The sequence below is a fragment of the Cherax quadricarinatus genome, chromosome 50 (assembly GCF_038502225.1).
Source record: "Cherax quadricarinatus isolate ZL_2023a chromosome 50, ASM3850222v1, whole genome shotgun sequence".
Taxonomy (NCBI): Eukaryota; Metazoa; Arthropoda; class Malacostraca; order Decapoda; family Parastacidae; genus Cherax; species Cherax quadricarinatus.
Window position 1 is genome coordinate 27,767,941 of NC_091341.1, and position 15,062 is coordinate 27,783,002.

Genomic DNA, 15,062 nt, shown 5'->3' on the forward strand with positions numbered 1-15,062 from the left:
ATTTGTCCACTGAATGCATGTTGAAGGTGTAATCAATCACAGCTGCAGGTTTTAGAATAGGTTCATTTCTCTCTCTATGCTGCCTGCCAGTGTCTGCCATTTCATTAGGGTGAATTGATGACAACAGTGTGACATCTCGTTTGTCATGCCACCGAAATGCCATGATGTCATTGGCAGCAAACGCCTGCACCTCACCTCTACGAGTGCCAGCGTCAAACCTGGGCATATGTTTCCAATTTGCACGCACTGTGCCACACACATCTGTCATGTTCACTCGCAAAAAATCACTGAGTGAGGGGCTTGTGTACCAGTTATCTGTATATAATATATGCCCCTTACCAAGGTATGGTTCTATCATTGTTCGAACCACATCACCTGAGATGCCCAATAACTTCCTGGTATTTTGCAATGTATAACTTCCAGTGTACACAATAATATCCAATACCAGACCACTGTAACAATCACAAAGCACAAACAACTTTATACCAAAGTGTTTCCTCTTGCTTGGTATGTACTGCTTGAAAGAGAGTCTTCCTTTGAACAGAATCAAAGACTCGTCAATTACAAGCTTCCTGAAGGGATAAAAATGCGTACTGAATTTCTGTTTCAGATACACAAACACATTCCTAATCTTATATAACCTGTCAGTTCTGTCAGGCCTGGTTTTATCTGAGAAGTGAAGCATACGTAACATTAGCACAAATCGATTCACTGGCATTATATCACTGAAACCTGATGTTGCAATCAGGGGTCTGTTGACCAGTATGATTTCACTTTGTGCTTATACACATGTGGCATAAGCATTATTGTGGCAAAGAAAAGATACATCTCAGCCACAGTTGCCGCCTTCCACTGGTGTAGACGTGATTTTGGTGAAAGTAATGTGTTTGCCATGGTGTACTCGTAGTATGTGTTGCTTTCCATGACAATACTTTTCATCAGTGGTTCGTCAAAGAATAACTCGAAACATTCCAGTTCAGTGGCATTGTTCCCAAGTGCACAAGATGGCCGTATTCCACTTTGGCTGTCATCAAACTGGTGGGGATTTGGAACAAAATTGACAGCTTCCTGCCAATCCCAGGTGCAGTCTGCTGGTGGGTACTGGACAATGACAGGTGGTTGTGGTTGTGGAGGTTGTGGAGCCTGGTGTGGTGGGTGAGTGGGGGATGGTGGCCTTTGTTCTAGATCAGCTGAGGCAGCGGCGTGGGTGGCAGCGTGGGTGGCAGCATGGCCCACTGCTGGTGCCTCACCGCCGGCACCACTACCACCACGCACATTTTCCATCCCAATTGCAACAGTATCTTCGTCATTTTCACTGTCTGTTCCTGTTGTACAGCCACGGGATGTACTCCGAGATACACTCCTTCCCCTTGGTATAACATATGGCACACTACCAGAGCGCATATATCGTCGTATATACTGACGCTTCACTGGGGAATATTGCACTTCACTATCACTACTGGAACTAGTTTGAAGAGCTTGTAGTTCATATTCACTATCACTATCATCACCCATGCTCTCATCTGAGTCTGGGATTTGGGAAAATAGAAGTTTCCTCTTGGGTTCTGGAACAACTGAACGTGAACAAGAGGGCCCAGCACCAGAGGTGGAAGGCTGAGGGTCGTCTGGGTTTTCCTCACTATTACCGATATTATGGTCATTAGTTTCGGTCAAAACCTCACTAAAACCATGAAACTCATCTTCACTGGCACTTCCATCACTATTAGAACTGTCACTGGGGAACAAAAGTGTCCCAATTCGCCGAGGAGTGAGGACTTTCTTACCGCGAGGCATGGTGGACATTGTTTACTAAGAGGGCATTCCCACAATGCACCACTGGGTCCCAGATTTTTTTTCTACCGTGCACACTGACCACGCAGACCCATTCTCTCACACCTAGGCCTACCAGCCTTTTCGGGCGAGATTTGAGGCCGCTAGAATTTATGCGTACTAGTACGTCAAAAACCCCTACGCGTAAGACGTACTAGTATGACCAAAACCCTCAAAGGGTTAAAAAGTATCACTAGTCGGATTTAACCCTTTGAGGGTCGACAGGCCCTCTCCAAGACTCGTTCTCAGGGTCAGCCGAATTTCCAAAAAAAAAAAAAAAAAAAATTTTTCTTATGAAAAGATAGAGAATCTTTTCCCGATCATAATGACACCAAAAGTATGAAATTTGATGGAAAACTTACGGAATTATGCTCTCACGAAGTTAGCGGTCTCGGCAATCTTTACGCATCAGCAATTTAGCCCAATTTGAGCCCTATTTTCAGCCAATTCCACTGTACTAGTCGACAAAAAACATGAATATTTCGCTAGAACTCCATTTTTTCTATCAAATGAGTGCAAGATACCACCCATTTACCAATTTCAACTATCCAGTACAGTGGTCAGAATTTAGCAATTTTGCCAATTTCACACAAATTTCAAAAGATGCCAATTTCCGAATAGAGTCCAGAATAAACAAGAAAGACATTCCTGGCACTAAAATGACATTTCCTCTGTTCATTAGTCACGTCCCAAGGCCCCTCTTACATTCTTTTGCTTTTCACTTTGAATCTTTATTCTCACAAAAAATAGAAGATTTACTGTTATGCAAACTACTGCATTAGTGTAAAAAATGGTATAAATAATATTGGCGCACTTGCAAAAGAATATTAGACTCACCAGTTGACATGTATTGGACGCTTGGCATGATTTGTTTACTTTTGAACTTTGGTAAAAATCGAACATTTCTCCTAATTTGAGCTCAATTTCAAGGTACTTCTCATTGTAAAACCAGTCAAAATCATCTCAATTTCTGTAACATGTCTTCCATTCTATAAAATGAGACCAAGAAAACTAGAATACAACAATAAATACCATACAAAAATACACTGCAAAGTCGCTGTTTTATTCCAAAAAAATGGTAACAGTTTTTTTTCTCATTATGCATTGTGTGCTGCAGAATTTTTTTTATACTGCGCACACTGACCACATAGACCCATTCTTTCATATGTAGGCCTACCAGGTTTCTCCCACTAGATTTGAGGGCGCTAGAATTTAGGCATACTAGTACGTCAAAAACCCTGGGTCGTAAGCCGTACTTGTACGGCCAAAACCCTCAAAGGGATAATGTTATACGATGCCATCGTTGGTCGAGGATCCACTGTATATCATCGAGACCGCTAACTTTGCGAGGAGCATAATTCCGTAAGTTTTCCATCAAATTTCATACTTTTGGTGTCATTACCATCAGGAAAAGATTCTCTGTCATTTCATAAGAATTTTTTTTTTTTTAATTTTTCGACCCTGAGAACAAGTTCAGGATAGGGGGTCTTGACCCTGAAAGGGTTAAAGGAGGGGTTTGGGATATTGGATGTTTGGAGGGATATCTAGGCTGTTGTATCTGAGCGCCTCATCAAAGACAGTGATTATGTATGAGTGATGGTGAAAGTGTTGAACGATGATGAAAGTTTTTTCTTTCTACTTGGGTTTTTCTTTCTTTTTGAGTCATCCTGTCTCGGTGGGAAACGGCTGACATGTTAAAAACAAAAATGTTATAAAAAGTAAATTCAGTGTAACGTGGAGGGCTAAGAGTAAAGCTTCGGTAGCTAGGCAATTCTTCACTGAGAAGATATATGAAGTGTTTGTCCCAAGTGTGAAGCAGTACCTTGTGGAAAAAACTTACTATTATGGGCACTTCTGGTTGTGGACAGTGCTCTTGCTCAACCTCCAGGCTTATCCAACACATGAACCAGCAGGTAATTTCCAATTTTAAGAAACTTTACACAAAAGCACTGTTTAAAAGGTGTTTTGAAGTGACCTCTGATACAGAGCTTACACTTACAGAATTTTGGAAAAAACATTTTAATATCCTCCAGTGTTTAGGGATAATAAACAAAACCTGGAGTGTAAGTTTCTTTCAGAACAATAAACTCCGCCTGGAAGAAATTGTGGCCAGACTGGGTGTCAGTCAGAGATTTTGAAGGCTTTGAGACAGAGCCTGTAGTGAAAGATATTGTTTCTCTGGGCCAGTCCATGGGTTTGGACTGGCCCAAAGAAACAATATATACAAAGGGCAGCACAACATATACAGAGGGTAGCACATCTACAGAGGGTAGCACAACATATACAGAGGGTAGCATGACATATACAGAGGGTAGCACAACATATACAGAGGGTAGCACAACATATACAGAGGGTAGCACAACATATACACAGGGTAGCACAACATATACAGAGGGTAGCACAACATATACAGAGGGTAGCACAACATATACAGAGGGTAGCACAACATATACAGAAGGTAGCATGACATATACAGAGGGTAGCACAACATATACAGAGGGTAGCACAACATATACAGAGGGTAGCACAACATATACACAGGGTAGCACAACATATACAGAGGGTAGCACAACATATACAGAGGGTAGCAGAACATAAACAGAGGGTAGCACAACATATACAGAGGGTAGCAGAACATAAACAGAGGTAGCACAATATATACAAAAGGTAGCACAACATATACAGAGGATAGCACAACATATACAGAGGGTAACACAACATATACAGAGGGTAGCACAACATATACAGAGGATAGCACAACATATACAGAGGGTAACACAACATATACAGAGGGTAGCACAACATATACAGAGGGTAACACAACATATACAGAGGGTAGCACAACATATACAGAGGGTAACACAACATATACAGAGAGTAGCACAACATATACAGAGGATAGCACAACATATACAGAGGGTAACACAACATATACAGAGGGTAGCACAACATATACAGAGGGTAGCACAACATATACAGAGGGTAACACAACATATACAGAGGGTAACACAACATATACAGAGGGTAACACAACATATACAGAGGGTAGCACAACATATACAGAGGGTAGCACAACATATACAGAGGGTAACACAACATATACAGAGGGTAGCACAACATATACAGAGGGTAGCACAACATATACACAGGGTAGCACAATATATACAGAAGGTAGCACAACATACACAGAGGGTAGCAGAATATAAACAGAGGGTAGCACAATATATGCAGAGGGTAGCACAACATAAATACAGGGTAGCACAACATATACAGAGGGTAGCAGTACATAAATACAGGGTAGCACAACATATACAGAGGGTAGCAGTACATAAATACAGGGTAGCACAACATATACAGAGGGTAGCACAACATAAATACAGGGTAGCACAACATATACAGAAGGTAGCACAACATATACAGAGGGTAGCACAACATAAATACAGGGTAGCACAACATATACAGAGGGTAGCACAACATAAATACAGGGTAGCACAACATAAACAGAGGATAGCACCACAAATACAGGGTAGCACAACATATACAGAGGGTAGCACAACATAAATACAGGGTAGCACAACATATACAGAGGGTAGCACAACATAAATACAGGGTAGCACAACATATACAGAGGGTGTGTAAAATACAAAGATACACAAATAACCCGCACATAAAAGAGAGAAGCTTACGACGACGTTTCGGTCAGACTTGGACCATTGACAAAGTCACACTAACCAGAGGTGGAGCAGGACGGCTATATATAGGCAGGAAGAGGAGGAGGTGGTGGTAGTGGTGGTGGTGGTAGTAGTGGTGGTGGTGGTGGTGGTAGTAGTAGTAGTAGTAGTAGTAGTAGTAGTAGTAGTAGTAGTAGTAGTAGTAGTAGTAGTAGTAGTAGTAGTAGTAGTAGTAGTAGTAGTAGTAGTAGTAGTAGTAGTAGTAGTAGTAGTAGTAGTAGTAATAGTAGTAGTAGTAGTAGTAGTAGTAGTAGTAGTAGTAGTAGTAGTAGTAGTAGTAGTAGTAGTAGTAGTAGTAGTAGTAGTAGTAGTAGTAGTAGTAGTAGTAGTAGTAGTAGTAGTAGTAGTAGTAGTAGTAGTAGTAGTAGTAGTACAAGGGTTGTATATAATACCGACAAGATGAAATCAAGACACATGCACAACACCCGGGCATCCCCATCATAAACGTCCACAACAAAGACAACCAGACGCCGCACATAGTGTCTCAATTTCATCAGTAGTTGTAGTAGTAGTAGAAGAAGAAGAAGTAGTGGTAGTGGTAGAAGTGAGAAATAAAAAGGACGAGCCAGTCAAATACAAAGGAAGGGGAGCACTGCAAGAGAGCTAGATGCCCACAGAGGGAGAGCAAGCGCACAGAGGTGCGTGAAAGGGAAGTGGTGAAATAAATGAAGGAACAGAAACACGAGACAGGAAAGAGAAAGACAACCCAGAGGAGAAAAGGAAAGAGGAAAGGGGAAGAGGAAGAAGAAGAAAAAGAAAAAGAAAAAAATGAGTAATCAGGTTAAGTCACGGGTGTTCTGAAGTTTGGAGTATTTTACAATGTAGTGGAAGAGGAAAGCATCTTCAGAGACGAAGCCAGGGCTAAGGTTCATACAAGGAAAGTTGTGTATTAGTGAAGATTCAACTAGACGGCGACTGTTTGAGTTGGAAGTAGGGAAGACAGTTTTAGCAGAAGACCAGTCAATAGGATGGCTATGATCTCTGACGTGACAGAAAAGAGCATTGTTAGTGTCGGCAAGCCTAACACTATTTTTGTGCTCCCTAAGTCTGTCAGAAAGAGATCGACCAGTTTCTCTGAAGTATTGAAGAGGACAGGAGGAGCAAGAAATAGAGTAGACACCAGGAACATCTGTAGAGGGAGGAGAGGTATGAACGAGATTAGTGCGAAGAGTGTTAGTCTGGCAGAAGGTAAGCTTGATGTCTAAGGGACGGAGAGAATTGTTGAGATTAGAAAGACCGGAAATGTAGGGAAGGCAGAGGATAGAAGAGTTCTCATGAGTAGAGAGTTTAGGAGAGAAGAAATTGCATTTAGCACATGAGAGGGCAGAGTCTATGAAATGGGAAGGGTAGCCAAGACGGGAGAACGAATTATGAAGAGTGGAAATTTCTGCTGGAAGGAACTGAGGATCACAGATGCGGAGGGCACGGCGAAAGAGGGAGATAAGAACACTTTTCTTGACAGGGGAAGCATGATAGGAAAAGTAGTGAATGTACATGCCACTGTGCATAAGTTTACGGTAAACGGAAAAGGAAAAACCTATATCTGAGTGGTGGACATGGACATCAAGGAAAGGAAGCAAGGAATTAGATTCTCATTCAGCTTTAAACTTAATGGAAAGGGCAAGATTATTAAGAGCTTCAAGAAAAGGTTGGAAGAGACTGGAGTCATGAGGCCACAGAGCAAAGATGTCATCCACATAGCGGAGCCAGAGTGAAGGTTGCACATTGAGGGTAGGAAGAAGAACAGTCTCGAAGTATTCCATGTAAATATTAGCAAGGACAGGAGAGAGAGGAGAGCCCATAGCAACACCGAAGGCTTGAGAATAATATTTCCCTTGGAAGGAAAAGGAGTTAGAGTCCACACAGAGGCGGATCAGATCAAGAAAGACATCAGTGGGGGATAGGGAGATGAAGAAACCCTTCATGGGCCTTCTCTCTAAGGAAATCAAGGACATCATCAAGAGGGACATTGGTGAAGAGGGACTCAACGTCAAGACTAAGCATCTTACAGGTTGGGAGAGAGCGAACCCGTTCAATGAAGTCTTGAGAGTGACGGAGGTGGGCAGGAGAAAAAGTACCAAGAAAGGGAGTGAGGAGTGAGGGTTTTGGCCAGCCAAGAAGCAAGAGAATAAGAGACAGAACCTCTAGAGGATATGATAGGACAAAGAGGAATATCAGGTTTAGGAGTTTTGGGAAGGCCATAGAAATAGGGAAGAGAGGGACAGATGACACGAAACCGTTGAACAAGGTCAAAGTCAGGAGGACAGAGGTCGGAGAGAGTCCTTAGTTTTTTGTTGAAAGTTCTCTTGATGCGATCAAGAGGGTTGGAAACGAGAGGAGTGTAGGTGCGCGAGTCAGAGAGCAAGACATCAGCTTTACGGAGGTAATCCTCGCGATCAAGGATAACTACCGAATTACCTTTGTCAGAAGATAGTATGACAATGTTAGTGTTGGATTTAAGAGAAGAAAGGGCAAGTTGGTAACGGCGTGGAAGGTGGTGATTCTTAGAAAACAGACTAACAAGAGCAGGAAGGAGAGCACCACGAAAAGTGGACAAGTCAGGAAGATTACGGAAGCGAGACTGACGAAAGGAATCAAAAGAGCTAATCAGGGAAACACCAGCGCGAGGAGTAGGCGAAGTGGCAAAGGAAAGGACAAAACCAAGAGGTTCAAGCTCATACTGAGAGAGTGAGACAGAAGACAGATTAGTAACACAGTCAGTGAGGGAGAATTTAGACCAAGGGCTAGCTGAGATGAGACGTTGAAGTTTATTCTGTAGTTTGGAAGAATTAATTTGTGCATTCAGGCGAGCAGTGTCAAAGGCAATGGTAGAGAGAAGGTTACAGAGATCCTGTGGTAGAGCCGCAAAGAGAGCACGTTGACGTTGACGGAAAGTAAAGAAGGCATCTTCAACCTGTGATTTAGTAGAAAGAATGAGCTGTTGAAGTAGGAGACGGGCATGATCAGGAAAGGGAGTGCCCAGTGGGTTGGTTTTCAGGAAGTGGGAGAAGGAAGGTGGCAGAACTTGTTCAGCAAGACAGTCACGTAGGAAGCGAAGCTGATTCTTACGACGCCGGGTAGCAATAAGAGCAGCCTCATAAGATCGAAAGAGGGGTTTAAAAGAGGGAAGAACATTAAAAAAGTTGGAGAGAATATGACGCTTAACTGCAGGGTCCATAAATAACAAAAAAGGCACACATGTATGAATGCACATGTATGAATACACATGTATGAATGGGGTTAGTTTGAAAGGTAGACAATAATATAATTAAGAGAGAATAAAGATGATGGATAAAGTGTACTGACCAGCTCACATCCTTCACATTGCATCTGGAAGTGTCGCTTAATGTAGGTCATCCCCAGGAACTGTTCCAGCACACACTGTAAACTGCTCTCACCGCCCTCATCCACCTGTAACAACAACAACCATTACTGCTCTCACCGCCCTCATCCACCTGTAACAACAACAACCATTACTGCTCTCACTGCCCTCATCCACCTGTAACAACAACCATTACTGCTCTCACTGCCCTCATCCACCTGTAACAACAACCATTACTGCTCTCACTGCCCTCATCCACCTGTAACAACAACAACCATTACTGCTCTCACTGCCCTCATCCACCTGTAACAACAACCATTACTGCTCTCACTGCCCTCATCCACCTGTAACAACAACAACCATTACTGCTCTCACTGCCCTCATCCACCTGTAACAACAACAACCATTACTGCTCTCACTGCCCTCATCCACCTGTAACAACAACAACCATTACTGCTCTCACTGCCCTCATCCACCTGTAACAACAACAACCACTACTGCTCTCACCATTCTCATCCACCTGTAACAACAACAACCACTACTGCTCTCACCATCCTCATCCACCTGTAACAACAACCACCATTACTGCTCTCACCACCCTCATCCACCTGCAACAATAACAACTATTACTGCTCTCACCACAATCATCCACCTGTAACAACAACCACTACTGCTCTCACCACCCTCATCCACCTGCAACAGTAATAACCATTACTGCTCTCACCACCCTCGTCCACCTGTAACAACAACAACCATTATTGCTCTCACCACCCTCATCCATTTGTAACAACAACCATTACTGCTCTCACCACCCTCATCCATCTGCAACATCATCAACAACAACCATTATTGCTTTCACCACCCTCGTCTGCCTGCAACAACAAAAGCAACCATTATTGCTCTCACCACCCTCATCCATCTGCAACATCATCAACAACAACCATTATTGCTTTCACCACCCTCATCCACCTGCAACAGTAATAACCATTACTGCTCTCACCACCCTCGTCCACCTGTAACAATAACAACCATTATTGCTCTCACCACCCTCATCCACTTGTAACAACAACCATTATTGCTCTCACCACCTTCATCCACCTGCAACAACAACAGTTATGGGAAAAGAGTAAGGCTAACTGGGTTCACCATCAGACTGTAAACCTTCCTAATAATCGAGGCTCAATAAAATTGGCTTATTAACTAAACAAACCAGGGAATATGTGGGTCTTGAACCCATGGCTAGTGAGTCCTAAAACTCCCAGCCAGTGTAAGCCATCAGGGCGGCTGGCCAAGGTGGCAGATTCATCTGTAAAAACTTACATCTGTGGTCACAGTGGTGGGCCATGTTAACCTCTCTATGGTGAATAAATATACCTAGTTCAGTGAGTCTTATTGTAACCAGCTGGACCAGTGCTTAACACACTGGCATAAACTTTTACCTGCCATGGGTTCTAACCCCATCAGTTCCCTGGTCTGTTGGCAACCAGATTGTTACAGTTTTGTGAGTCACTACACTATGGTAGCGAAACACTTTGCTATGGTAGTGAAACACTTCACTATGGTAATGAAACACTTCACTATGGTAGTGAAACACTACACTATGGTAGTGAAACACTTCACTATGGTAGCAAAACACTTCACTATGGTAGTGAAACACTTCACTATGGTAATGAAACACTTCACTATGGTAATGAAACACTTCACTGTGGTAATGAAACACTTCACTATGGTAATGAAACACTTCACTATAGTAGTGAAACACTTCACTATAGTAGTGAAACACTTCACTATGGTAGTGAAACACTTCACTATGGTAGTGACACACTTCACTATGGTAATGAAACACTTCACTATGGTAATGAAAGACTTCACTATGGTAATGAAACACTTCACTATGGTAGTGAAACACTTCACTATGGTAATGAAACACTTCACTATGGTAATGAAACACTTCACTATAGTAGTGACACACTTCACTATGGTAATGAAACACTTCACTATGGTAATGAAACACTTCACTATGGTAATGAAACACTTCACTATGGTAATGAAACACTTCACTATGGTAGTGACACACTTCACTATGGTAATGAAACACTTCACTATGGTAATGAAAGACTTCACTATGGTAATGAAACACTTCACTATGGTAATGAAACACTTCACTATGGTAATGAAACACTTCACTATGGTAGTGACACACTTCACTATGGTAATGAAAGACTTCACTATGGTAATGAAACACTTCACTATGGTAATGAAACACTTCACTATGGTAGTGAAACACTTCACTATGGTAATGAAACACTTCACTATGGTAATGAAACACTTCACTATGGTAATGAAACACTTCACTATGGTAGTGAAACACTTCACTATGGTAATGAAACACTTCACTATGGTAATGAAACACTTCACTATGGTAGTGAAACACTTCACTATGGTAGTGAAACACTTCACTATGGTAATGAAACACTTCACTATGGTAGTGAAACACTTCACTATGGTAGTGAAACACTTCACTATGGTAATGAAACACTTCACTATAGTAGTGAAACACTTCACTATGGTAATGAAACACTTCACTATGGTAATGAAACACTTCACTATGGTAGTGAAACACTTCACTATGGTAGTGAAACACTTCACTATGGTAATGAAACACTTCACTATGGTAATGAAACACTTCACTATGGTAATGAAACACTTCACTATGGTAATGAAACACTTCATTATGGTAGTGAAACACTTCACTATAGTAGTGAAACACTTCACTATAGTAGTGAAACACTTCACTATGGTAGTGAAACACTTCACTATGGTAGTGAAACACTTCACTATAGTAGTGAAACACTTCACTATGGTAGTGAAACACTTCACTATGGTAATGAAACACTTCACTATAGTAGTGAAACACTTCACTATGGTAGTGAAACACTTCACTATGGTAGTGAAACACTTCACTATGGTAATGAAACACTTCACTATGGTAATGAAACACTTCACTATGGTAATGAAACACTCCACTATGGTAGTGAAACACTTCACTATGGTAGTGAAACACTTCACTATGGTAATGAAACACTTCACTATAGTAGTGAAACACTTCACTATAGTAGTGAAACACTTCACTATGGTAGTGAAACACTTCACTATGGTAGTGAAACACTTCACTATGGTAGTGAAACACTTCACTATAGTAGTGAAACACTACACTATGGTAATGAAACACTTCACTATGGTAGTGAAACACTACACTATGGTAATGAAACACTTCACTATGGTAGTGAAACACTTCACTATGGTAATGAAACACTTCACTATAGTAGTGAAACACTTCACTATGGTAGTGAAACACTACACTATGGTAATGAAACACTTCACTATGGTAGTGAAACACTTCACTATGGTAGTGAAACACTTCACTATGGTAATGAAACACTTCACTATGGTAATGAAACACTTCACTATGGTAGTGAAACACTTCACTATGGTAGTGAAACACTTCACTATGGTAATGAAACACTTCACTATGGTAGTGAAACACTTCACTATAGTAGTGACACATTTCACTATGGTAATGAAACACTTCACTATGGTAATGAAACACTTCACTATGGTAGTGAAACACTTCACTATGGTAATGAAACACTTCACTATGGTAATGAAACACTTCACTATGGTAGTGAAACACTTCACTATGGTAGTGAAACACTTCACTATGGTAATGAAACACTTCACTATGGTAGTGAAACACTTCACTATAGTAGTGACACATTTCACTATGGTAATGAAACACTTCACTATGGTAGTGAAACACTTCACTATAGTAGTGAAACACTACACTATGGTAATGAAACACTTCACTATGGTAGTGAAACACTACACTATGGTAATGAAACACTTCACTATGGTAGTGAAACACTTCACTATGGTAATGAAACACTTCACTATAGTAGTGAAACACTTCACTATGGTAGTGAAACACTACACTATGGTAATGAAACACTTCACTATGGTAGTGAAACACTTCACTATGGTAGTGAAACACTTCACTATGGTAATGAAACACTTCACTATGGTAATGAAACACTTCACTATGGTAGTGAAACACTTCACTATAGTAGTGACACATTTCACTATGGTAATGAAACACTTCACTATGGTAATGAAACACTTCACTATAGTAGTGACACACTTCACTATGGTAATGAGTATATATACACATAAAACATACACATACAACATATACAACATACACATACAACATAAACATACACATACAACAACATACACATACAACATACACATACAACATACACATACAACAACATACACATACAACATACACATACAACATACACATACAACAACATACACATACAACATACACATACAACAACATACACATACAACATACACATACACATACAACATACACATACAAATACAACATACACATACATACACGTACAACCTACAACATACACATACAACAATACACATACAATATATACATACAACATACCCATACAATACACATACAATATATACATACAACATACACATACAACATATACATACAACATACACATACAACATACCCATACAACACATACAACATACACATACAACATATACATACAACAGCAACATATAACAACATATACATACAACATACACATACAACATATACATACAACATACACATATACAACATACACATACAACATATACATACAACATACACATACAACAGCAACATACACATACACCAGCAACATATAACATACACATACAACATATACATACAACATACACATACAACATATACATACAACATACACATACAATATATACATACAACATACACATACAATATATACATACAACATACACATACAACATATGCATACAACAACATATAACATACACATACAACATATACATACAACATACACATACAACAACATATACATACAACATACACATACAATATATATATATACAACATACACATACAATATATACAACAACATACACATACACCAGCAACATACAACAACATACACTTACAACATACACAAACAACATATACATACAACATACACATACAACATACACTTACAACATACACATACAACAACATATACATACAACATACACATACAACATATACATACAACATACACATACAACATATACAACATACACATACAAAAGCAACATACACATACACCAGCAACATATAACATACACATACAACATATACATACAACATACACATGCAATACATACATACAACATACACATGCAATATATACAACATACACATACACCAGCAACATACAACATACACTTACAACATACACATATAACAACATATACATACAACATACACATACAACATACTTTCACAACATACACATACAACATATACATACAACATACACATACAACATACACTTACAACATACACATACAACATATACATACAACATATACATACAACATACACATACAACATACTTTTACAACATACACATACAACATATACATACAACATACACATACAACAACATACACTTACAACATACACATACAACATATACATACAACATATACATACAACATACACATACAATATATACATACAACATATACATACAACATACACATACAATATATACATACAACATATACATACAACAGCAACATACACATACACCAGCAACATATAACAACATACACATACAACAACATACACATACAACATACACATACATATACAACATACACATACAATATATACATACAACATACACATACAACATACACATACAACATACACATACAACATACATATACAACAACATACACATACAACAGCAACATACAACATACACATACAACAGCAACATACAACATACACATACATATACAACATACACATACAATATATACAACAGCAACATACAACAACATACACATACATCAGCAACATACAACATACACATACATATACAACATACACATACAATATATACATACAACATACACATACAACATACACATACAACATACATATACAACAACATACACATACAACAGCAACATACAACAACACACATATACAACAGCAACATACAACAACATACACATACAACAGTAACATACAA

General features: G+C 39.7%; 1 protein-coding gene across 4 annotated transcripts in view; it reads right to left on the reverse strand.

The window, feature by feature from the left end:
- The window catches only part of MED14 (mediator complex subunit 14), a 532,798-nt gene that overhangs the window by 61,459 nt on the left and 456,277 nt on the right, over positions 1–15,062 (reverse strand). For all 4 annotated transcript variants that reach the window (XM_070095607.1, XM_070095604.1, XM_070095606.1 and 1 more), the window contains one exon: positions 8,868–8,972. In XM_070095607.1, coding sequence (XP_069951708.1) covers positions 8,868–8,972 — 105 coding nt within the window. The remainder of the gene's footprint in view (positions 1–8,867; positions 8,973–15,062) is intronic.